At 40.0% G+C, this 23073-nt stretch overlaps 1 protein-coding gene across 3 annotated transcripts in view; it reads left to right on the forward strand.

Moving 5' to 3' along the window:
- Nucleotides 1–8356: 8356 nt before the first annotated feature.
- ORC5 (origin recognition complex subunit 5) overlaps nucleotides 8357–23073 on the forward strand; it is a 66313-nt gene continuing 51596 nt past the window's right edge. Inside the window, exons 1-6 of one of the 3 annotated variants that reach the window (XM_039363811.1) lie at nucleotides 8410–8491; nucleotides 11985–12248; nucleotides 13248–13401; nucleotides 15227–15319; nucleotides 17268–17465; nucleotides 21386–21460. In XM_039363811.1, coding sequence (XP_039219745.1) covers nucleotides 12016–12248; nucleotides 13248–13401; nucleotides 15227–15319; nucleotides 17268–17465; nucleotides 21386–21460 — 753 coding nt within the window. In that variant the 5' untranslated portion in view covers nucleotides 8410–8491; nucleotides 11985–12015. Of the gene's footprint in view, nucleotides 8492–11984; nucleotides 12249–13247; nucleotides 13402–15226; nucleotides 15320–17267; nucleotides 17466–21385; nucleotides 21461–23073 lie in introns of all 3 variants that reach the window. The other 2 variants (XM_039363813.1, XM_039363812.1) reach the window with 2 other exon arrangements.

Here is a 23073-nt window from a genome sequence, read left to right on the forward strand (position 1 = left end):
TCCTAAGACCATCGGAAATATGTGTTTTCCGATGGTCTTAGGCCACCCCTGTGAAAGGGTCGTTCGACCCCCAAAGGGGTCGTGACCCACAGGTGGAGAACCGCTGCTATATACCCTAGGAATAAAGAAGAAAATTGGTGTTTTAAGAAGATAACAAATTGGGCTATTCGTATGATTGAACATTTATTAAAACTGTTGCCTTATGGTGAGATGGGCGGCAAACTAGTGTAATAATAAATTCCTTCTCCAGATCATACAGTCCATGTACAAGACGTATACATACTCTTGGGATTCAGCCGGTTCGCACCACATCGGCAGAACCGGTAGCTAATTTTTTGTTGCCTGGGCCCAGAATGGACTTCCGGAAGCAGCACCCACACAGAGAACTGGTTGTTCCCATATTTGAATCCCACCACCGTAGTTTCCTTACAGGTTATTTTATACATTGTAGGCACTTGCTGAACATTCAGATTCAATAAGGAACTATCAGTGATGCTTTGAATATTAACAGTTTGAAGTCTAATGTTATTTATTAAATTTATATGCCCCCCATCTCACCATCACGTGACTATTGTCTGAGAAACAGACCCCTGACATTGCATTCTAAAATGTATATTTTAGTGAATGTTGTTGTTAGTTGTCCGACCCATCGCGACCCCATGGACAATGTTCCTCCAGGTCTTCCTATACCATCTTCTGGAGTCCATTGAATTTCATGCCTCCTGCTTCAGTGACTCCATCCAGCCAGCTCATTCTCTGTCGTCCCCTTCTTCTATCGCCCTCAATCTTTCCCAGCATCAGGCTCTTCTCCAGTGAGTCCTTCCTTCTTATTAGGTGGCCAACGTCCTTGAGTTTCAACTTCAGGATCTGGCCTTCTAAAGAGCAGTCGGGGTTGATCTCCTCTAGGACTGACCGGTTGGATAGCCTTGCAGTCCAGGGGACTCGCAGGCGTCTTCTCCAGCACTAGAGTTCAAAGGCTCCATTCTTTGGTGCTAAGCCTTTCTTATGGTCCAACTTTCACAGCCACACATTGCAACTGGGAAGACCATGGCCTTGACTATCCGCACTTTTGTTGGCAGGGTGATGTCTCTGCTTTTTACTGAATCAACGTTAATGTATGTTGATAGATGGATGTTACAGACATATGAAAACATCAGAAATATGCCAGGGTATGGTACCACACTACCAAGGATAATGAAGGCAGATCATCTAAAATATCCACATATTTTATTCTGCACAAGCAGAGAGGGAAATTTACAGTACATCAAAACTACAGTTCGAGGGATGGTGACCCCAAATTCTTGCCCTGTTTGAAGCATCCATTTCAATTCAGATGTCAAAGAGAGGGGGTCCAAATTAGAGATGCATGGATGACGTATCTTCAGTCTTGTCCGTTGCTGCCCAATTCAAAATTTTAGAGCAGTTTGACATTAAAGGAGGGGCAAAAGTGAAATAATTTTATACCTGGTGAAGCTACTGGATTTTTCTTTTTTTAAGAGCTTAAAAAGTATATCTCCTTGATGCATTCAGCATCAATATTGTATTTCTAAGAAAGCTAAGCAGCTTTTACGGAGCTGAGGAAGATTTGCTGATGGTACATCTGACCCGAATGATCCACCTGCTTTGCTCCATCAATCTTCCTGACTTACGAGCTTGGCTGCCACTGGTTTGATCAACAGATACAGGTTTCCATTCATTCCCCGGTCCATCTTTGTACTAGCTGTGAAATATCACAAACCAGATTCCCTGGCCTACGGAAGTCTGAAGACTTTGATGGACATATGGCCTTTCTCAAGACTAGATTATCAAGATGTACAGCCGGCTGGTGTTAGCAGCTGCACTATCTCAAGCTTGCAGGAACTCAGTTTTCTCCATCCTCAGGCCCTCGCCTCGTTTCCATAAAATATTCCAGAGTTATAATGTCTACACTAACTTCCTGTTGTTTCTGATGCTAGTTTTTCGCTGCTCCCCCAAAAGATCTGAGTGTGTAAATGTCTATGGAGATTCTCAGTTACCCAGGTTGCTTTTTTTCAGCTGGTCATTTGCACTCTTTTAGAGAGTCGTTGAGGCCACTTGGAGATTTATCTGTGTCCTCAGTTGTCCCAAAGGTGCTTTTTCAGGAGGCAACTGGCCTTCTTTGTTTGTCTTTGAAGACGTTTCGCTTCTCATCCCAGAAGCTTCTTCAGCTCTGACTGGATGGTGGGGAATGGAAGAATTGATATTCCTTGCAGACAACTGGTCATTTGCATCCTTTTCGAGAGTCGTTGAGGCCATTTGGAGGTTTACCTGTGTCTTCAGGGACACCTGAGTAGTGGAAATGGGCGTCCTTTCAACAATTCCAAGAAGACTCCACACCCGTTTTCACCCCTCATGCAACCTTCCTGAGTAAACCTCCAAGTGTTAGCCATTAAATGGAAGAAGAATTCATCAGAAAGTTGCAGTGGCGATGTTAAGGAATAATAATAATTCATGTTTTCTCTGTGAGAGCGAGCAAAAAAGCGAAACACGAGATCACATGGCAGTAGAAAAGGTCAAGGCGAGCAGTAGAAAAACAAAACAACCTTGAGGTGAGAGCAAATACGAAAGCAATTGACTTAGCAATCATCTGAATTTTCAAGGGCCATGTACATTAAAGACAAAAAGGCATGTTGCTTTAAATACTTCCTTTGGCAGAATCGTAGAGTGGAGTGGATTGGAGTGGAATGGAATAGAATAGAACAGAATAGAGAATAGAATAAGGAATAGAATAAGGAATAGAATAGAATAGAATAGAATAGAATAGAATAGAATAGAATAGAATAGCTGTGGTGGCGAATCTATGGCACGCGTGCCAGTGGCGGCACTTGGAGCCTTCTCTGTGGTCACATGCACCATCGCCCCAGCCCCGCCTCCCCCTGCGGCCCCCTCCTCTCCCACAGCCCCCCTGGAGGAGAGTCACCGCCAGCTGCAGCCTGCACGGAGCAGCACAGCCAAGGACATAGTCGGGCAGCAGAGACAAGACTCCACCCTCACACTCCATCTTGTGCAGATGATGCTGTGGGGTGTGGGCAGAGGGCGTGGCTGCCATGATGCTGCAGGGCTGCCAGGGTGATCTGCTATGGTGGGCCATTGAGGCAGTGCATGGCCCTGTGGGTGGGCGGAGCAGGGGGCGGGCAGGGGCGGAGCAGGCAGGGCAGGAGGCGGGGCAGATTTTGGGCACTCGGTCTCTAAAAGGTTCGCCATCACTGGAATAGAATAAGGAATAGAACGGAATGGAACAGAACAGAACTGAATGCAGAGTAGAGTAGAGTAGAGTAGAGTAGAGTAGAGTAGAGTAGAGTAGAGCAGAACAGAACAGAGTAGAGTAGAGTAAGTAGAATAGAGTAGAGTAGAGTAGAGTAGAACAAAACAGAATGGAACAGAGCAGACAAAATGGGACGGGATGGGATAGGATAGGAAAAATGGAATGGAACAGAATAGAATTAGAATAGAAATATAGAGAAATAGGAATGGAATGGAATAGAAAATAGACTAGACTAGACTAGATTAGAGACTAAACTTGATTAGATTAACAACATTCTTTATTGGCCAAGTGTGACTGGACACACAAGGAATTTGATAGTTCTACAAACGCGGGAAAAAGTCGAGAAAGGTGAAAAATAAAATCCTTTCGATTGCAAAAAGCGTGAAGTCATTTGCTGTCGCCCAAGGATTTCCAGAAAGAAAAGCATCACCATTGTTCTTATACTGTTAAAGGCAGTGCTTTTTTTCCACAATTTCTATTCATGAAATCTCCGTGCTCCTCAGTAGCTCAACATCACTTTTTCCAGTTACAAGGTGGGGAAAAAAAAATATTTCTGCCTGGCTGTGACGATGCACATGTGGAGATTATATTAGTAGATGCCGTTTCAAATGTATCTGAATCCTCTCCCAAGCCTGACATGAAGTATCGGCTTCTTGGGCAACGGGGGTGTGGGTTAGTGTGATTAAAACAGGCTTTTTTTAAAAAAAAGAGAGAGAGAAGGATGCATCAGCGCTTGCTATCACTCTGTACTGTACTAGAGGCCATCATTTCTGCGTTGAGCTCAATACATTCCTGATGTCAGTGCAGCACTTCTAGAAGAGAATTGATCGTGAGAAGTGATAATACTACTTTATATCACACCAGTGAGGCCATGTTTGGAATAATGAGTCCAGTTCTGGTCACCAGGGTTCAAAAAAAAAAAATTGCTGAGACCCTACAGAGAATATGCAGAGAAGAGCAACAGTGATGGTAAGGGATCTGGAGGCTAAATCATGTGATGAGCAGTTGAGGGAGCTAGCTATGTCTAGTCTATAAAGAAGAGACGAAGGAGGGAGGATATGGTAACTGTCTTCCAGAATAGAATAGAATAGAACAGAATATAATAGAATAGAAGGAATGAAGAATAGAATAGAATAGAATAGAAGGAATGAAGAATAGAATAGAATAAAGAGGAATGAAGAATAGAATAGAATAGAATAGAATAGAATAGAATAGAATAGAATAGAATAGAATAGAATAGAATAGAGGAATGAAGAATAGAATAGAATAGAATAGAATAGAATAGAATAGAATAGAATAGAATAGAATAGAATAGAATAGAATAGAAGGCTGGAAGGGACCTTGGAAGTCATCTAGTCCAACCCCTAATCAGGCAGGAAACTCTATACCATTTCAGACAAATGGCTGTCCAGTGTTTTCTTAAAAACTTCCAGTGTTGGAGCATTCACCGCTTCTGGAGGCAGGTTGTTCCACTGGTTAATTGTTCTAACTGTCAAGAAATTTCTCCTTAGTTCCAGGTTGCTTCTCTCCTTGATGAGTTTCCATCCGTTGCTTCTTGTCCTGCCTTCAGGCACTTTGTAGAATAGCTTGACTCCCTCTTCTTTGTGGCAGCCGCTGAGATATTGGAAGACTGCTATCATGTCACCCGTAATCCTTCTCTTCATTAGACTAGACTAGGGGTAGGCAACCTTGGCTCTTTTATGACTCGAGGACTTCAACTCCCAGAATTCCTGAGCCAGCCATGCTGAGGGGAAAGGGAGAGGTTTCCAAGCTGGCTCAGGAATTCTGGGAGTTGAAGTCCACGAGTCATAAAAGGGCCAAGGTTGACTACCCCTGGCCTAGACATACCCAATTCGAGCAACCGTTCCTTCTATGTTTCAGCCTCCAGTCCCCTGATCATCTTTGTTGCTCTTCTCTGGACTCTTTCCAGAGTCTCAACATTTTTTTTACACCTTGGTGACCAAAACTGGATGCAGGATTCCAAGTGTGGCCTTATCGAGGCCTTGTAAAGCAGTATTAACACTTCACGTGATCTTGATTCTATCCCTCTGTTAAGGTATAAGGGATTGACTTGTCCTTCAAACGAGCAGAGGGCAGGAGAAGTAATGGGTGGAGGTGTAGGAGATGACCAGGTTGAGCCCGAGAAAGGGGTCAAACACATCATCAGTCATGATCCCACAAGGGATCTCAGTCCAGCCCATTGCAAAGAAAGACAGTTCAAGGTGTTTAAACCTTTTCCCCTTGTGAGGGGGAAAAAAGGAAGTAAAAAGAGAACACTATCTAAATAAGATAGCAGCAACGCGTGATTTTTGCAGCTTTCCTTTTTCTCTCTCTCCCTTAGCAACCATTTTGCTTCCAATTTAAGGACTCTATTGTGGGTGCTAAGCTATTCTGGCATCTAAACAAACTCAACATCAGAGATACAACGAGGTTAAATCCCTTCATCCAAATCCGTTTAGCTTCTGTGCCATCAGGAGATTTATAGGATAATATGTAATGGGGTTCTCCAATTAATGCCCATTGCAACTGAGGAATTATACGTAAAGCATGGGAGTAGTGGAACATGACCTACGTCAACCGCCTAATAATAATAATAATAATAGTAGTAGTAGTAGTAGTAGTAACTGGAGAAGATAACAAAATACAAAGACCTACAAATAGAAATAGAAAGACCGTGGCAAAGGCAAGCAAGGGTAGTATCAATAGTAATAGTTGCCTTGGGTGCAATCCCAAAACAACTGGAGCATCACTTGAACACCATCATCGGCATTGACAAATTTGCCATTAGTCAATTGCAAAAGGCGGCCTTATTAGGAACCGCTTCCATCTTGCGACGATATCTGTAATACCATCCAACATCCACATCTGCCTATCCCAGGTCCTTGGTAAGGACTCGATAGGTAGACAAAATGCCAAATCCAGTCTGAACATCTGGCTGACTGTGCGATGATCTATAACAACAACAACAACAGAGTTGGAAGGGACCTTGGAGGTCATCTAGTCCAACCCCCTGCTCAGGCAGGAAATCCTACACCATTTCAGACAAATGGCTGTCCAGTCTCTTCTTAAAAACTTCCAGTGTTGGAGCATTCACAGTTTCTGGAGGCAGATTGTTCCACTGGTTAATTGTCCTCACTGCCAGGAAATTTCTCCTTACTCCTCAGTGTGGAGATTCTAGAATGAGTACAGAGAAGAGCAACAAAGATGACTGATGAAACACATCAGTGTCAATAGTACATGCTACTATCTGTTATACCAGCAGAATTCTGTTGATCTAGCAGCCAAAATCAGGATTGTAAAGAACAAAAGTCATGCAGTTGGAAATAATTCCACATTTGAACAAATCCATCTGTCATTTAAAATGAGATTCCTAAAACCACTCAGGTCTTAAATTACTTAAGTACACAACTATCTGTTTGCAAATGAAAATGGACAGGCATTTCTCTTTTGTTCTGACTGTCTTGTGTGGTTGTAGACTTCCTCATTTTATTTTAATTAATGTTGTCTGTTCACATTGATAAGCTAACAATTTTGCAATGTTATTTCATTTTATTTAAATAAACATGATTTACTAACTCTCATTTCCCCTTCTATCTATTTTGAAATTTCGCCTTTATGGAAGGACACATTTTGATATTTATTATATATTTATTAAATGTTTGTGCTGCCCATCTCCCTTATGTGGTAATTCTGAGTGGCTTGCAAGTTATCAAACAAATAAAATATTGAAATATTAAAGCATTGAAACCATACAGATTAAAATATTATTCAAAGGATATCATTTAAGGATTTCTCATTTTATTTAAATATCAGTCTTTGTACAGCTGGACATTTTTCAAAATACAGTGCCTCAGAAAAGCCTCAAAGAAATGGCTTTGCCTTTATGCAGCAGTTTTATTATGGACCAGGAAAAACATCGCATAGGGAAAACACACCACCAATTAAATTGTGAAATGGAAGAAATGGGAAATTACACCATGGAATATTCAAAAAAAATTCAAGCTTCACATCTTCGTTGAGAACTTCCCTAGAATTCTTGGCAATATTCTACTTTATTCATGTAAAAATGGAATCAGTTTTTTTCAAAACAACACACTAGTTCAGTCAGCAGATTGTACAAAAATAACCATTGTGGTTTTCTTTCTTTGCAGCTCTCCTGCAAACCTACAGAGAACATCTATGCAGCAATGATAAATTTTGTTAAAATAATGCCCTGGTGTTAATTCTTCACACTCTAACCAGTATTACTTCTAAATATTCTGCTATGGGGCAAAGAATTTGAGTCCAAGGGTTACTCTCCAGAGGGTTACTCCCTATTTCACCTTTGCAACAGGAAATATTGAAATTAAAATCTTTTATTTTGTTCATAACGGGATCTACCTAAAGGTATCATCGGGAGAATATATGGATATGACTGCTGCCTTGTGTGTCGGCAATTAATCAGATTGCATTCTGCCTCACATGCTTGTTTTGAGGCATAAATTGATCCACAATTCTGTTGATGCACAAAAAGTAGTTTTTTTATGTGTGCCTGCATGAAAACCTCCCTCCAGTCTATCCTGCATCGCTTTCCTAATCCATAAATTATTTGGTTCAATTTCCTTGTTCTGAGCAAAATGGATTATTTTTTAATTCACAACCCTCAAAGGTTATTGGGTGATATTCCTAGGGGGATGAGACTTTCGCTCAATTGTCAGCATTTTTTTTTATTTATTTTCCCCTCTCTAGCCCTGCGCGGATCAGAATGAAATTCACATTTGCAGGTTGACAAATGCAGAACAATTTCGCCTCTTTGATGTTTTTAATTCCAGGCACTGCAAATACTCCATTTCTGTCACAATTGCCCTCTCCCGCCCCAATATAAAACCAGAAACTGGCTGCCCTCTCCCCAATATAAAACCAGAAAGTGGTGCTATTTCCCCCCTTGGAGAGAAGAATAATAAGCACCACCTTCCTTCAAAACAGGACATAAAAGCTCAGCAACAAAACCAATTCTGGCAAGGCAACGCGCCGGCGGAGAGCTTTTATACCCTACCCGTCCTCCCACCCCCGAGATCGACGCGCAGTTCTATTGGGAAGCCTGTCTGAGTGACGGCGGAGCGGTTCAATCAAAAGCTCTTTTATGACGTAGCTCTCGCGCTGTGGGAGAACGTTTGGCGTTTCCTCTGCCTTTTTCCCGCACTTTTAGCGGCGGCCATGGCGGCGGCGGTAGGTTTCTGAGGCGTCGCGGGAAGGGGCAAATTCAGGCTCTTTTCGATCCTGGCGGGGCCTTTCGGGGAGCGTCGCCTCGCTTCGCGCGGTCGGCTTGGCCGCTCAGGTGGCCGTCGCCATCTCCCAAGTAGCGGTGAGGAAACTATGGCCACTTTGCCCCCTGTGGACTTCAACTCCCAGGATTCCTTGAGCCGCTGTGGCTCAGCCTGGCTGGCTGAGGGATTCTGGGAGTTGAAGTCCACAAGTCGTAAAGGGGCCTCGGTTTTCCTACCTCGGCGGCGCAGCCTTTCTACCTCCATCCTCCAAATCTCTCGGGGTGATGGAGGGAGGGAGGCCTGGCTTGGGGCTGCCCTAACCCCCTCCCTCCTGCTCGACCCTTCCTTAGAAAGGCCTACGGGCCTGGGGCTGGTATTTGTTATGTACTCAAGATGGACTGTGATTAATATTTATATGTTATTTATATGTAAGGGTGTAGGTTTATACATATGTTGTATATAGCATGTTTAAATGTGTGTTGTGTATGTGTACACTTTGAGAGCAAGCAACTAAATTCCATTTTTAATGTGTGCCAGTGTGCCCACAGTAAAAAAAAGGCAATAAAGGTCTATCTGTCATATTGCTACCTACCTATCTGTCATCTATCTATTATATCTTATCTACCTGTAATATCTCCCTATCAGATCTCTATATCACGTCTATCATCTATCTATCTATCTATCTATCTATATCTATCATATTGCTATCTATCATGTCTCTATCATCTCTATTCTATCGATCATATATCTACCTATAATATCTATCTTATATCTATCATATATCGCTATCATATCTCTATCTACCTATAATATATCTATCATCTATCATATCTACCTATAATATATCTCTATCATATCTCTATATCACGTTATCTGTCTATCTATCTATCTATCTATCTATCTATCTATCTATCTATCTATCATGTCTCTATCTCTATATTATCTATCAATCATATATCTACCTATAATATCTATCTTATTCTATCATATCATCTATCATATCTCTATCTACCTATAATAGCTTATCTATCTATCTATCTATCTATCTATCTATCTATCTATCTATCTATCATATCGCTATCTATCATGTCTCTCATCTCTCTTATCTATAAATCATATATCTACTATAATATCTTATATCTATCATATCATATCTCTATCTACCTATAATATCTTATCTTATCTATCTATGTGTGCAAACGAAAGGTCGGGTGTAAGTTTTAGCTTCTCCAGCCTGGGTTTCTCTAGATCTGTCGGATTACAGGCAGTCCTCCACTTACAACAGTTCATTTAGTGACCGAAGTTACAACAGCACTGAAAAAACTGAGTTGGGATTGGTTTTTCACACTTATGACCGTTACAGCATCCCTGTGGGCATGTGTTCAAAATTCAGACACTTGACAACTGATTCATACTTACGACGGTTGCACCATCCTGGGGCCATGTGATGCCCTTTTGCGCCTTCTGACCAGCAAAGTCAATGGAGGAAGCCAGATTCATTTAACAACTGTGTTAACTAAACAACTGCAGTGATTCACTTAACAACTGGCAAGAAAGGTCTTAAAATGGGGCAAAATTGACTTGAATGTTTTGCTTAGTGACAGAAATTTGGGGCTCAGTTGTGGTCGTAAGTTGAGGATGACCTGTAGTACAGAAGGAGACATCCATCCTCCAGTTAGCTGAATTTAATTTTCATTGGAAAAAATGGGCTTAAGTTTTAACTTAATCTATCATGTTAATTTCTCTCCTACTATTCCTGTAGAAGTTTTAGCCATGGTTAACTTAGCTTTTTAATTTGTGCAGTGCACTGAAGTATATACCAGTTTTAGATTATAGGTTTGCACAACATATCAATCTAAAATAAGACTTGATTATTATCTTTAAGACAAGGATAGTTTTTTTCTTTTCACCATCCAGAATTTACAATGAGCAATCACTGAAGTGATCACTCTTATTTTTAATACAATGTCAAGACGGTAGGCCTACTTGTAACATCTCTTATAATTAAGAGTTAAGGAAATTAATGTAATCTTACATTTAATACACATCAAATGTTCCTTTCATCTTTGTTGTCGTGATCTATGTCCCTACAAGAAAAATGGAAAGGAAGTATTTTATGTGTAATGCAAGCAATTAAATATGTATTAAACAAGGCATATGGCAGAGAAGAATAGAATTCTCAATTTATACGGGAAATAATATAATAATGCTAATATCAATATTGAATAGCATAGAGGAAGTACTGAATTGCTGAATTTATCCTAGTATTTATTTATTTAACAGATTCTGTGCTACCTTGATCATAGTGAATCTAGGCAATATACAGAACAGGATTAAAACATGAAAATAAAAATACGGTTTTACTGTATTATCTTTAGTATACTAATAAACACTGCCATCAATATATATATAGTGAAAACGACATTTTTTACTTTAATGTTTAACAACAAAAAAATCACATTAAGAATTTTTTCCCCTTACATTTTTCATGTTTTCTTCTTGAAGAAATTATATGTTTTTAAACAAGACTACCCAGTTGCGGTAATATATTTTAGGCTAGGATGTCATTCTAATCGGCCTGTTGGATTACGGTGAATGTGTTCTGCAAATTTTGAAATGTGAATCCAGTGTAGCTCACATAATTGTGAATGTAACCTTGTCGAATATATATTTAAAGTTGCATTAATTGCAGTACTGTAGCCTACTTGTCTTTTTGTACAATACAGTTGTACAAAAAACCATGCATTTATATTAGCCTGTTAGATTATTTACCTTGTGTATACTGGATATATAATCTTCTATATATAAATAAAAATGTAAATGTTCGTTTGTTCAAAATCTTAAATCTCCGAAAGTTCTTCACTGATTGCTTTGAAATTTTGATACAACGTTGCATTCGAATACGCGCGTGTTTTTATATACCTACTATTATATAGATGTCACACTTGTGACAGGTAAAAACATGCTTTTTTGAAAAACAGCCCCATCTGTTGGACGTAAAAGCAACACACGCTACGATTTTACGATTCCATTTCAATGTTTCCGATTTACGATTTCCAAATTTCCAATTTTACAATTCCATTTCAGTGTTTCCGATTGCATTGTTAAATTGAATTTTCATAGATTTCGATTTATTTTCATTTTGATTTCATTATTTCGTGTGACATTGCGTTGGAATTGAGCTGTGTCGTTTACCACAGCGTTCATTTCGTGAGTATAGTTTATTTTTTTCTTTTTTCATTGTTTTTCATTTCGTTTTTTTACCTGTTTTTCTTATTTTTCAGTGCGATTGGCGGTGGAATTGAGCTTGTGTCGATTGATCTGTGTTTGAATTGAAATATTTCGTATTTTTTATTTTTTTGTTTTTTCTTTGTTTTTTTAGTCCGTGTTTTTCCCTTTTTTAATGTTTTGCAATTTTATACGTTTTCGTTACAACTTTCTTTCTTCTTTTTCAGTGCAATCGATCTGCTCTAGTTCATCCAAATAATGCCTCGCAGAAGATCAAACTTAGGTCGTCGTACTCGCGGAGCGGAAGCAGTGCGACGAGTAATTGCAAATCAAACTGAGGAAGAACGGGCATCAGCGAACGAGCGAAACAGACAAAGAATGGCTCAAATGCGTGCCGAGGAAACAGCAGAGCAGCGTGCAGCCAGACTTGAGGATGCACGGTTGCGAGCACGGCGATCACGTTCCGCCGCTCCACAGCAACGCGTGGCCGGGTACAGCTAGTTAATAATATAGGGGAGAAAAATCTGGTTTTCTGGATTTTCATTGTCGTTACCCTGCTGTAAAGGTCAGAAAATCTTGGTGAGGCCCTGTCTGGCTAATGTTATACAAGTAGCCCTGGACTTACAACAGTTCATCTACTGAGTGTTCAAAGTTACAACGTCACTGAAAAAAAAAATGATTTAGGACCATTTTTCACATTTACCACCATTGCAGCATCCCCAAGGTCACGTGATCAAAATTCAGGCGCTTGGCAACTGACTCGTATATATGATGGTTGCAGCGTCCCCCCCCCCCGGGTCACATGATCTCCTTTTGCGACTTTCTGACAAGCAAAGTCAATGGGGAAGCCAGATTCGCTTAACAACGGTGTGACTAATTTGACAACTGCAGGGATTCATTTAACAACTGTGGCAAGGAACGTCATCCAATGGGGCAAATTCACTTAACGACTGTCTCACTTAGCAATGGAAATTTTGGGTTCAGTTCTGGTGGTAAGTCGAGGACAGCCTGTGTTTATAAAGTACCTTGACCGCCCCCCTCAAATATTGAGCTACAAGTGAACACCTAAGGTGTCGGTGATGCTTTGTTATTTTTAACTAGCTGTACCCGGCCACGCGTTGCTGTGGCTCAGTCTGGTTAAATGGAAAAGAAAGAAAAGAGAAAGCGCACGTGGGCGTGTTGCTTTTACGTCCAACAGATGGTGCTGTTTTTCAAAAAGCATGCTTTTACCTGTCCCAGGTGTGACATCTATATAATATAGGTATATAAAAACTCGCGCATATTGGAACGCAACGTTGTTTCAAAATTTCAAAGCAATCGGTAAAGAACTTGCGGAGATTTAAGATTTTGAACAAACGAACGTTTACATTTTTATTTATATAGATTATATAGAAGATAAAACAGGTTGTAACCTGATTGAAAATATTGTCACTCAGTACATAGCCAATATGTTCTCCTGGGAAATCTTAACTACCGTTTTCATTTTTCAGGCCTTCCTGCATTCCTGAAGCTGCCACAGAAACAGAAGCTAAGATGTCAGCTTTGAAACACCCAGAGTATCCCGAAGCAAAATTGCTTCAACTGGAAGGCATGATACCTTGTCGAGAAGCTCAAGCATCCACCTTATTGTCAATATTTGGAGAGGTGCCCCCTTTTTATATATATATCTTTTTTTTCTGAAAAGATGCTGGGTCTTGTTTTTTTTTACTTTGAGGCATCATGTTTTGTATGACAAAGGAAGGGTTGTTTTTAAGATTATTTCAACTCCTCACCTCTGGCAGTGTATTATTTATTGGGACGAGAAACATCAGTTTAAGCTTTTCACTTTCCAGGAACCTCTTGTAAAATAAGGGGGATTGTTATGATTTTTTTTTTAGGATTGTTACGAGTATTTGGTGGGGTGCTGCCATACATCTCTTGTTTAGCTCTTTACAGGGACTGCTGTTATATCTTTACACAAGATTTCATTTTTCTGCTCCCATCCAAAGAATTAACAACAAACGGGCTTGTTACTTCAATTGAAATTGAGGATGTATTATTTAAAACAATTACATATGAGTGAGGCACAAGGTGAGGTCTCCTTCTGTTTGCTCACAGCAATGGGGCAGGAAATGAGAATAAGCAGAGACAATGCTGTCCCAAAGGTGTTTTTCAAAAGGCAACTGGACTTTCTTTGGGTTTTTTGCCCCCCCTAATGTTTCACTTTTCATCCAAGAAGCCTCTTGGATGGGAAGGGAAATGTTAGGGGAAAAAAATCAAGGAGGTCCAGTTGCCTTTTGAAAAACACCTTGAGACAACCTTGACCTGGATGACTGACTGAGAATCTCCATAGAGAGATTTCAAAAAGTGCATTTGAAGATGTCACCTTGAAGATGAGGCTTGGGAAGATCCACTTGCCTGCCAACTTTTTAACTATTTGTGATGTTAACTTTCAGGATTCCTTTTTTTCCCCTTCCTTCTCAAGGTCCTCTTTTGCCTCATTCAGTTTTGTTTTCACTTTTTCTCTCTCTCTGTCTGTCTGTCTCTGTCTTATCTATCTGTGTCTGTCTGTCTCTCTCTTTATCTGTGTCTCTCTTTGTCTGTATGTCTCTGTCTTTCTGTCTCTGTCTGTGTCTCTGTCTTTCTTTCTTTCTGCCTGCCTCATTCTCACTTTGCTGTTTCTGTTAAAGGACATAGACATGCAAGTCGAAATTTGCATTTTTCTGTATGTACTTCATGTCTGTTTGGTGAGAAAGAGCAATTGGTGCGTACATTTGGAGAATTCATTTTATACAGAAGGAATTCTAATCAACAATTAACAGTTTTTTCCCTGGACCTTGCCTTAATTTGACCATGCGGATAGTGTAGCGTTTTTGGAGCTTCGATGCTGGCTTCAGGCCATTGATGTTTTTGAACCTTAGTCCTTAGTATTTGATGTATTAGGAGTGCTTTTGCCCTGATAAAAGGTAGCTGCTGCCTTTTTAAGCAAGATCAATCATTGTTCAGCTAATGCAGGGGTAGGCAACCTTGGCTCTTCTATGACTCGTGGACTTCAACTCCCAGAATTCCTGAGCCAGCATGGCTCAGCTTGGAAACCTCTCCCTTTCCCCTCAGCATGGCTGGCTCAGGAATTCTGGGAGTTGAAGTCCACGAGTTATAAAAGAGCCAAGGTTCCCCACCCCTGCCCTGTATCAGAGGTCCTCAACCTTGTCAGCTTTAAGACTTGTGGACTTCAACTCCCAGAATTCCTGAGCCAGCATGGCTCGGCTTGGAAACCTCTCCCTTTCTCCTCAGCACGGCTGGCTCAGGAATTCTGGGAGTTGAAGTCCACGAGTCATAAAAGAAACAAGGTTGCCTACCCCTGTGCTAACGTTAAAAAAAAAAAAAAATTAGTCAAAGTCCTCAAAACCATTTAAACAAAGGACAGGGTATGCTTAAAGTAAAAAAAAAAAAAAACCTCCTAAATACGTATGTATATATTATTTCCTAGCGCCAACACTTTAGCTTTCGAGCCCTTTTCATATATGGACACACATCCAGTGGAAAGACTTATGTGGTGCAGACTCTTCTAAAAATCTTGGAGGTAAGAATGATCTACTTTATCAGTTTTCTCTTAAAAAAAAAAAAAAGGATTTTGAAAAAAACCTGAAATGCTATTTTTTGTTCCTTCCTTTAAGCAGGGATTCACATTTGATATAGAGAAACATCTTAACATTCATTACGTTAAGTGGGGTTGTCCAGAAACATTTTGGCAGGGTGTGGCCAAAGCATAAAAATAATCCAGAAAACCAGATTTCTATTTATTTCTATTTGGGTGAAGGGGAGTAGGGCCAATGGGCAGCAAATTAACAATTTTCTGCAGCTGCCTTTAGCCTAGTGTCAGTAATTGTGAATTACGACCCATCTATGCTCAAAATGTATACTTCCTTGTCCTTATAAAGAAGTAAGAGTTGTATTTAGAAAAGGGGTAAGCCAAATAAGTAGTGTGTTATTGTTTACTTTTTTACCAGTAGACTCATCGAGTTTCTGATTTTTGTCATATCCTACCTAGTCTGAATTCCCACCGCGGGTCTTCTCGGATGCCTTGACGCTATGTTGTATTTTTCCCAGCTCTTATTTATAATGGTGGTTGAATGTGATTAATTTGTTCTCTATTTACCGGCAACCTTTTCACCGTGTCTTTTTGAACATAACTGCATGCATTGCATATTGCAATCAATTTACAGCAAGTCATTATATTGGGTGGCTGGTTTGTGTGTGTGTGTGTGTGTGTGTGTGTGTATGGGTCTTTGGTTATTCGGGTTTTCTCCCACGTAAAATTGGAAGTGTCTTGGCGACGTTTCGACAAAGTCGAAAAACACCCGCGAAAACCTCAGAAAACAAAACAAAACAAAAAAACCTATATTGTGTGTTGGCTGGAGCACCCAGTCTACCAAGTATAGGATAAATTAGTCTGTGTTGTGCATTTTCACTTCAATCTAGGAGCATGTTTTGCAGGCAGACGTCACATACTGTGAACACTGTAAATTCAAAATTTTTCTGGCTGACAAAGAGTTAGTGGGAGACTAGTATAGGTACACACACACACACACACACACAAAACACACACACACACACACATGCATATAGGGCAGCATGATGGTTAAGATGTTGAGGTTTGAGACCCGAGCATCACACAGCGGGGGTGAGCTCCTGTTCTTGCCTCAGCTCCTGCCAATCTAGCAGTTTGAAAGCATGCAAATGTGAGTAGATAAATAGGAACCACTTCGGTGGGAAGGTAACAGCGCCTTGTGGTGGTCACATGACCGTGGGAATGTCTTCGAATGGCCTTGAAACGGAGATGAGCATTGCCCCCTATAGTTGGCAAGGACTGCTATAGCAGAATAAAATCCACAGAGATTCTTTTACCTTTTACTATATACTGATTGATACATATCCATCCCAATCAGTAAGTACCTACCAATCAAATGCATTTAAAAGCGGGATAGTGAGCTGTACTCAAAAGTAAGACTTGTAAATTTGAATGGGACTTACTTTATATAAGCTGAGAATTTTAGGTTGCAAAATACACTCCCCAAAATTGCAGGCCAGAGCTTAGATTTTTTTTTTTTTAAAAAAAGCCTGTCACAGCCTTAAAATTGCATGGTCTTATAAATGATAAGGTAACAATTTGCCGTTTCCCAGCTGTCACTGTGGTTTAAAATTCAGATGTCAGCTTAATTATACCTGACACATTTTTCCTGGTATTTCGGTTGTAATTTCTAGAGTTGGCTTCTACACCCATGGACCTACAATATTCATGATTATATATGGTGTTCTTGGGATGGCATTACCATGCAGCCTTCTGGTTCTAGTTATTTAGTGATTTTTACAGATTAACTGTAATTAATGAGTTAGCATATCTTTGAGTCTTAGACAGTTGCTTTCTTATTGTTTTGTTACTTTGTAAACAGTCCAAGTTAGGTTTGCCGTGGAGAGCCTTGTAATAATAAAACAGAAGGAAACCTGTATTTTGTTCTCTTTCTTTTCAGCTTCCTCATGTGTTTGTGAATTGTGCCGAATGTTTTACTTCCAGATTACTTCTGGAAGAAATATTGAGACAGTTGCAATGCCTCTTCATTGAAGAAGGAAATCCTTCGTTTGCATCCTGTGACACATTCAACGATTTCGTGCGTTTATTTAAAAAGGCGGCCTTCACGCCTGATCTGCAGAATCAGACCATATATGTTGTAAGTATCTATTTTATACTGTGATATACTCAGCTATACCAAGATCATGGCATCCGGCCCTGTCAATTCCTGGCAAATAGATGGGGAAGAAATGGAGGTAGTGACAGATTTTTATCTTCCTGGGCTCCAAGATCACCATAGATGGGAACTGCAGCCAAGAAATTAGAAGATGCTTGCTCCTGGGGAGGAAAGCTATGGCAAATCTAGACAGCATACTAAAAAGCAGAGACATCACCCTGCCAACAAAAGTGCGTATAGTCCAGGCCATGGTTTTCCCAGTTGCAATGTAGGGCTGTGAAAGTTGGACCATAAGAAAGGCTGAGCGCCAAAGAATGGAGGCCTTTGAACTCTGGTGCTGGAGAAGACTCCTGTGAGTCCCTTGGACTGCGAGGCGATCCAACCGGTCAGTCCTAGAGGAGATCAACTCCGACTGCTCTTTAGAAGGGCAGATCCTGAAGTTGAAACTCAAGGACGTTGGCCACCTAATGAGAAGGAAGGACTCGCTGGAGAAGAGCCTGATGCTGGGAAAGATGGAGGGCAAGAGAAGAAGAAGGGGACAACAGAAAAGGACGTGGCTGGAGGGAGTCCCTGAAGCAGTAGACGTGAGCTTCAATGGACTCCAGAAGATGGTAGAGGACAGGAAGGCCTGGAGGAACGTTGTCCCTGGGGTCGCGATGGGTGGGACACGACTTCACAACGAACAACAGCAACAATACTCAGATAAAAATGTATGATTTTTTTTGCACCGGAAGTATGCATGCTGTTATTGCCTTGCAATTGGCTCAGCTCGATTGTTTTGTTACATAGTTAGTTAACAGCAGAGAGGGAATATTGCTGCCCTACAGGGAGTCCCATGCTGCTAATAAAATGTAATTAGCTCTAACATGAAAAGTAAAAACACAGCTTACCTGAAATCTACAGTTCCTTTTTCTTACCTACTGAGCCCTGTAATTCTGAGGGCTTCACTTTTTATTTAAGGAAAAATATTTATTTAATATTTACAGAAATCGAAGCTCCCCCCCCCCAGATGAAAATGTGTCGTGAGGTTTTACCAATCTGTTCCAGGGAGGAAACCCTGAATAATAAAGCTGGTTTTTAGAGAGAAGTTGTTTAGTTTATTTTAATAATGTTATTGATCATTTTCATATCTGAAGTTACTTGAAAGTCGATGATAAAGAGCACGAAACTGGTGATCATTTGCATTGGGCAAATTGTTAATAAATGAGAAGAATTAAGAGTCAAATTAGAACTTTCCACCCGGCTGTGCATGAAAACAGACCCAAATGTGAGCAGAATCAATTTAATTAACCTGTGATGTATGGATTGATTATGGGGCGACTTAAATGAAGATTGATGATCATCCGTGTGTTGTGATAGCCCAGATTGGCAAGACTAATTAATTCTGTTTTGTTTCATTGGTGAATAATGTAACATATTTCAGCCTAGTTAACTTGGGGGAAAGTGAAGATAAATGAATGATTTCTTTCAATGGTTTCTAAATGCTTCTCAAATCCAAGCACAGGTATGGAGCCATCATGATTAAACAGGAGGCTCAAAATGACTCATTCCACCCAGTGATTGATGCTGTCAATAAAACTTTGTTCTGTTGGGAGAACAGCATGTCCTTCATGTGTTTCAAATTGTAATTTGCAGTTAGATAAGTGTTAATGTATAAGAGTAACACGAGTTGGGACAAGCCCCTTCAACTCAACAGGATTTCTGCTTGGCATGTGGTCTTTTCCTCACCTGATATTAGTTAAGCCATTGTGACTGTGGGAACATCCTCCAAATTCTATATCACACTGTGACCGAGTGCCCCCACAGAAGGTTCCCTGGATCCCTGCATGAAATACAGTCATCTTTAGGGCAGTGCTGTCCAATGGGTAAACCAGCAAGATGTCCATCCAAGGCTTAGCCACCCCAGTAACTGCTCAGGCATAATTTAATATTATTCATTGTTTTATTCATCCCTCCTACGGTGTTTTTAAAATAATTCGCTGCTCTGACGTTTAATATTATGACACATATTTTACATGCTATTTCTGTGGATTTTGATATGTTCTGTATTCTGTTACACCAGTGGTTCTCAACCTGTGGGTCGGGACCCCATTTGGGGTCGAACGACCATTTCACGGGGGTCGCCAAACAACGCAGTCCGCCATTTTCTTTTCCCCTTTTCCTTAGCTGTGCTACTCCCTTTTATTCTATTGGCTTTTGAAAGCCAATAGAACAGACTCTCTTGAATAGAGTCTAATTCTATTGGCTTTCAAAAGCCAATAGGAATTGTCCAGGCTGTCTCTGCCCTGCTGAGCCCGCCAAAAGTCCCATTCTGCAAACGGTGCTGCACCAGTTGAGTAGTCCTCGACTTACGACCGGCTGAGTAGTCCTCAACTTACGACCGGTTGGGGGTCGTGGCATTAAAAAGGTTGAGAACCACTGTGTTATACTATACCAGGGGTAGGCAACCTTGGCTCTTTTATGACTCGTGGACCTCAACTCCCAGAATTCCTGAGCCAGCCACGCTGAGGGGAAAGGGAGAGGTTTCCAAGCTGAGCCATGCTGGCTCAGGAATTCTGGGAGTTGAAGTCCACAAGTTATAAAAGAGCCACGGTTGAGGACCCCTGATATAGGGCAGGGGTGGGGAACCTTGGCTCTTTTATGACTGGTGGACTTCAACTCCCAGAATCCCTGAGCCAGCCGTGCTGAGGGGAAAGGGAGAGGTTTCCAAGCTGAGCCATGCTGGCTCAGGAATTCTGGGAGTTGAAGTCCACGAGTCATAAAAGAGCCGAGGTTGCCTACCCTTGCACTATACAAAATGATACATGTAGAGGTAGTTCTCGACTTATAACAATTCATTAGTGGACGTTCGAAGTTACAACGGCACTGGGAAAAGTGACTTGGGACCATTTTTCATACTTATGACGATTTCAGCGTCTCTATAGTCATGTGATCAAAATTCAGACACTCGGCAGCTGACCATGTTTATGACGGTCGCTGTGTCCTGAAGCCAGATTCACTTAACAACCGAGTTACTAATTTAACACCTGCGTGATTCACTTAAGAACTGTGGCAAGGAAGGTCATAAAATACAATCGTTGCATCTCTTTCTGAGATAATGTATTGAAAGATTACATTCTGGAATCCTTAACTATTTATTTTGTGTATGGAAACCTAATGTTTTTTGTATGAAGCAAGGGCATTTTTGGAAAATGGAGTCCAAAGTTCTGCATAGCCCAGCTTCATCGGAAATAAAATATGGTTTTCTTTCCCTGTCTTTTTACGAAAGCCAATCCCTTAAAAATTAAGCAGCCAATTGGTATAATTTTCAAAAGTAATAGAACCTATTTCAATATAGATATAGGAATTTAGTAGCTATTAGAAAAAAATAAGCTTTTTATTGACAATTAACCAGTGGAACCACCTGCCTCCAGAAACAGTGAAGGCTCCAACACTGGAAGTTTTTAAGAAGAGACTGGACAGCCATTTGTCTGAAATGGTATAGGGTTTCCTACCTGAGCAAGGGGTTGGACTAGATGATCTCCAAGGTCCCTTCCCACTTTATTATTATTACTTCCTACCTTAACTTTATTTCTTTAAAGCAAAATATAATCTAATATTTAATTTCTTTAAAATATTTACATATTTATATAGCTGCCCATTTTTCAATGAACTCTGGGTGGTTCCCAATGAAAGATTAAAACATATTTTAGTTGCTTTTAGGGAGATTAAATAAGTTAACTGAAATACTTGGAATTTTTAACCAATTGTGTTTGCTTGAGAAAAAAAAAACATTTTTCTTAGGAAAATGTAATTTGAGGAACTCTTAGAGAAAGTTTGTATTGGTAAATACACTTTGAGTAGTAGAAACAGAACCTTCAAATTATTATTTTTGTGTAACAAACATCTTTTTTTGTTTACAGGTTTTGGATAAAGCAGAACACCTGCGCGAGCTGGAAGGAAATATTCTACCAGGTTTTCTTAGACTGCAAGAATTGGTAAAGGAACTAGCCTCATTTCATTATTTAAGAATGAAATCTCCCGCATATCCTGACTGATTTAATGAGTATATTTCTAAAATTAAAAGTGGCAGGTCTAGGTGATCTGACAATACATTTTACAAAATTATTTTTGTGAATTTTTAATTAGAAGGACAATTTTAATGTGAAACAGTTTTTTTGCTAGCAAATTTGATCAATTGCGTGTCTTTTGAGTTTAGCTTCTGTTGTTTATCTTATTAACTTGTCTTCTGTGTTGCCATTTGTGATATATCAACAATTTCAAAAGTTATGCGGCTAAATTTACAGGATATTTTCTGAATACCCAAAGTAACTGAGCGAGCCAGCAATTTTGTTTGAACTTTTAGTTAATTCACAAATGTTGCTCTTAAGATCAGTATAAATTTTGCCAAAATGGGAGAGAGAGAGAGAGAGATAAACAGGTCAGGCAATTTTTTTTTAATTAAAATTTGATAATTTTTTTTTTTTTTTGCAATTTTATTTTTCATGCTACTGAAGTTCCTCTTGATGCAGAAGTTAATTTGCATTTACAAACAGGGAAGGATCCGTGTGAAAATTTAATCACTTCTTGCATTTTTATATGGTCCTGGACTGTCTGTAATGTTAATATATATGTACTGTACGTAAAAAGGAAATACTTTTATCCAAGGCTATTCTTCAGTGCATTAAGGGGAAAGCAAAAACTGATACCAGCTAACAAACATCATGGTATGTAAATACATCAGTAGAGATAAGAAGTTCAGAGAATTAAGTAAGCTAGATTTTAACAAAAATGGAAGAATTAGAGGGTAACATTTATTTGTTAATTTTATACAAGTCAGGACGATAGTAAGAAATACATGCAAACAATTTGAAGGCAAGAAGACGATTGTTTCATTTTTACTTCAAGATTGCGTTTTGCTTTTTTTTCTGGAATTAAAACTGTAAATCTACAATGATTTGTACTATAGAAATGCTAATTTGAGCAGCCTTTCCTAAGCTTGCTGACAACTGGCATTTGAGAGCCTGGTTAAAATGTGCTTCTTTGTTTCTCAAGGTGTGTATTAATCTTTGTAGCAAACCAAAGACAAGGATGGCTGTGTCCCTTTGGACACTTCCGTGTGTTTCCATTGCAACAATCTGATGTAATAACTTTTATGTTCAGGGAGAAATGTGTTTGTTTTGGATTAAGGGCATTTGCAGCCGTTCAAATGGATTAGAGAGGCACATTTCATGATTCCAACCTCTTTCCAGTGGGTGGAGGCTAATAAACGTGAAAGAATTAGTTCATTTACTGCTTCTGGAGGCAGGTTGTTCTAACTGTCAGGAAGTTTCTCCTTAGTTCTAGGTTGCTTCTCTCCTTGATTAGTTTCCATCCATTGCTTCTTGTCCTGCCTTCAGGCGCTTTGGAGAACAGCTTGTTGTTCATCTGATACTTACTTAATTTGTAAATTCACATAGCTGCTCATCTGACATAAAAGATCCTGGGCATCCCGCAGACTTAACACCACAAAATTTGTTCCTATTTTCTATGCCCAGTGAAGATTTTTCCAACAGTGGTTTCACAGCTGCATCTTTCACAGCCTTTGGGAATTCAGTAATTTTCAGTCTCA

This window comes from Crotalus tigris, unplaced genomic scaffold (genome assembly GCF_016545835.1).
Source record: "Crotalus tigris isolate CLP2741 ecotype Arizona unplaced genomic scaffold, ASM1654583v1 scf7180000019599.1365583, whole genome shotgun sequence".
In the NCBI taxonomy this organism is placed as follows: domain Eukaryota; kingdom Metazoa; phylum Chordata; class Lepidosauria; order Squamata; family Viperidae; genus Crotalus; species Crotalus tigris.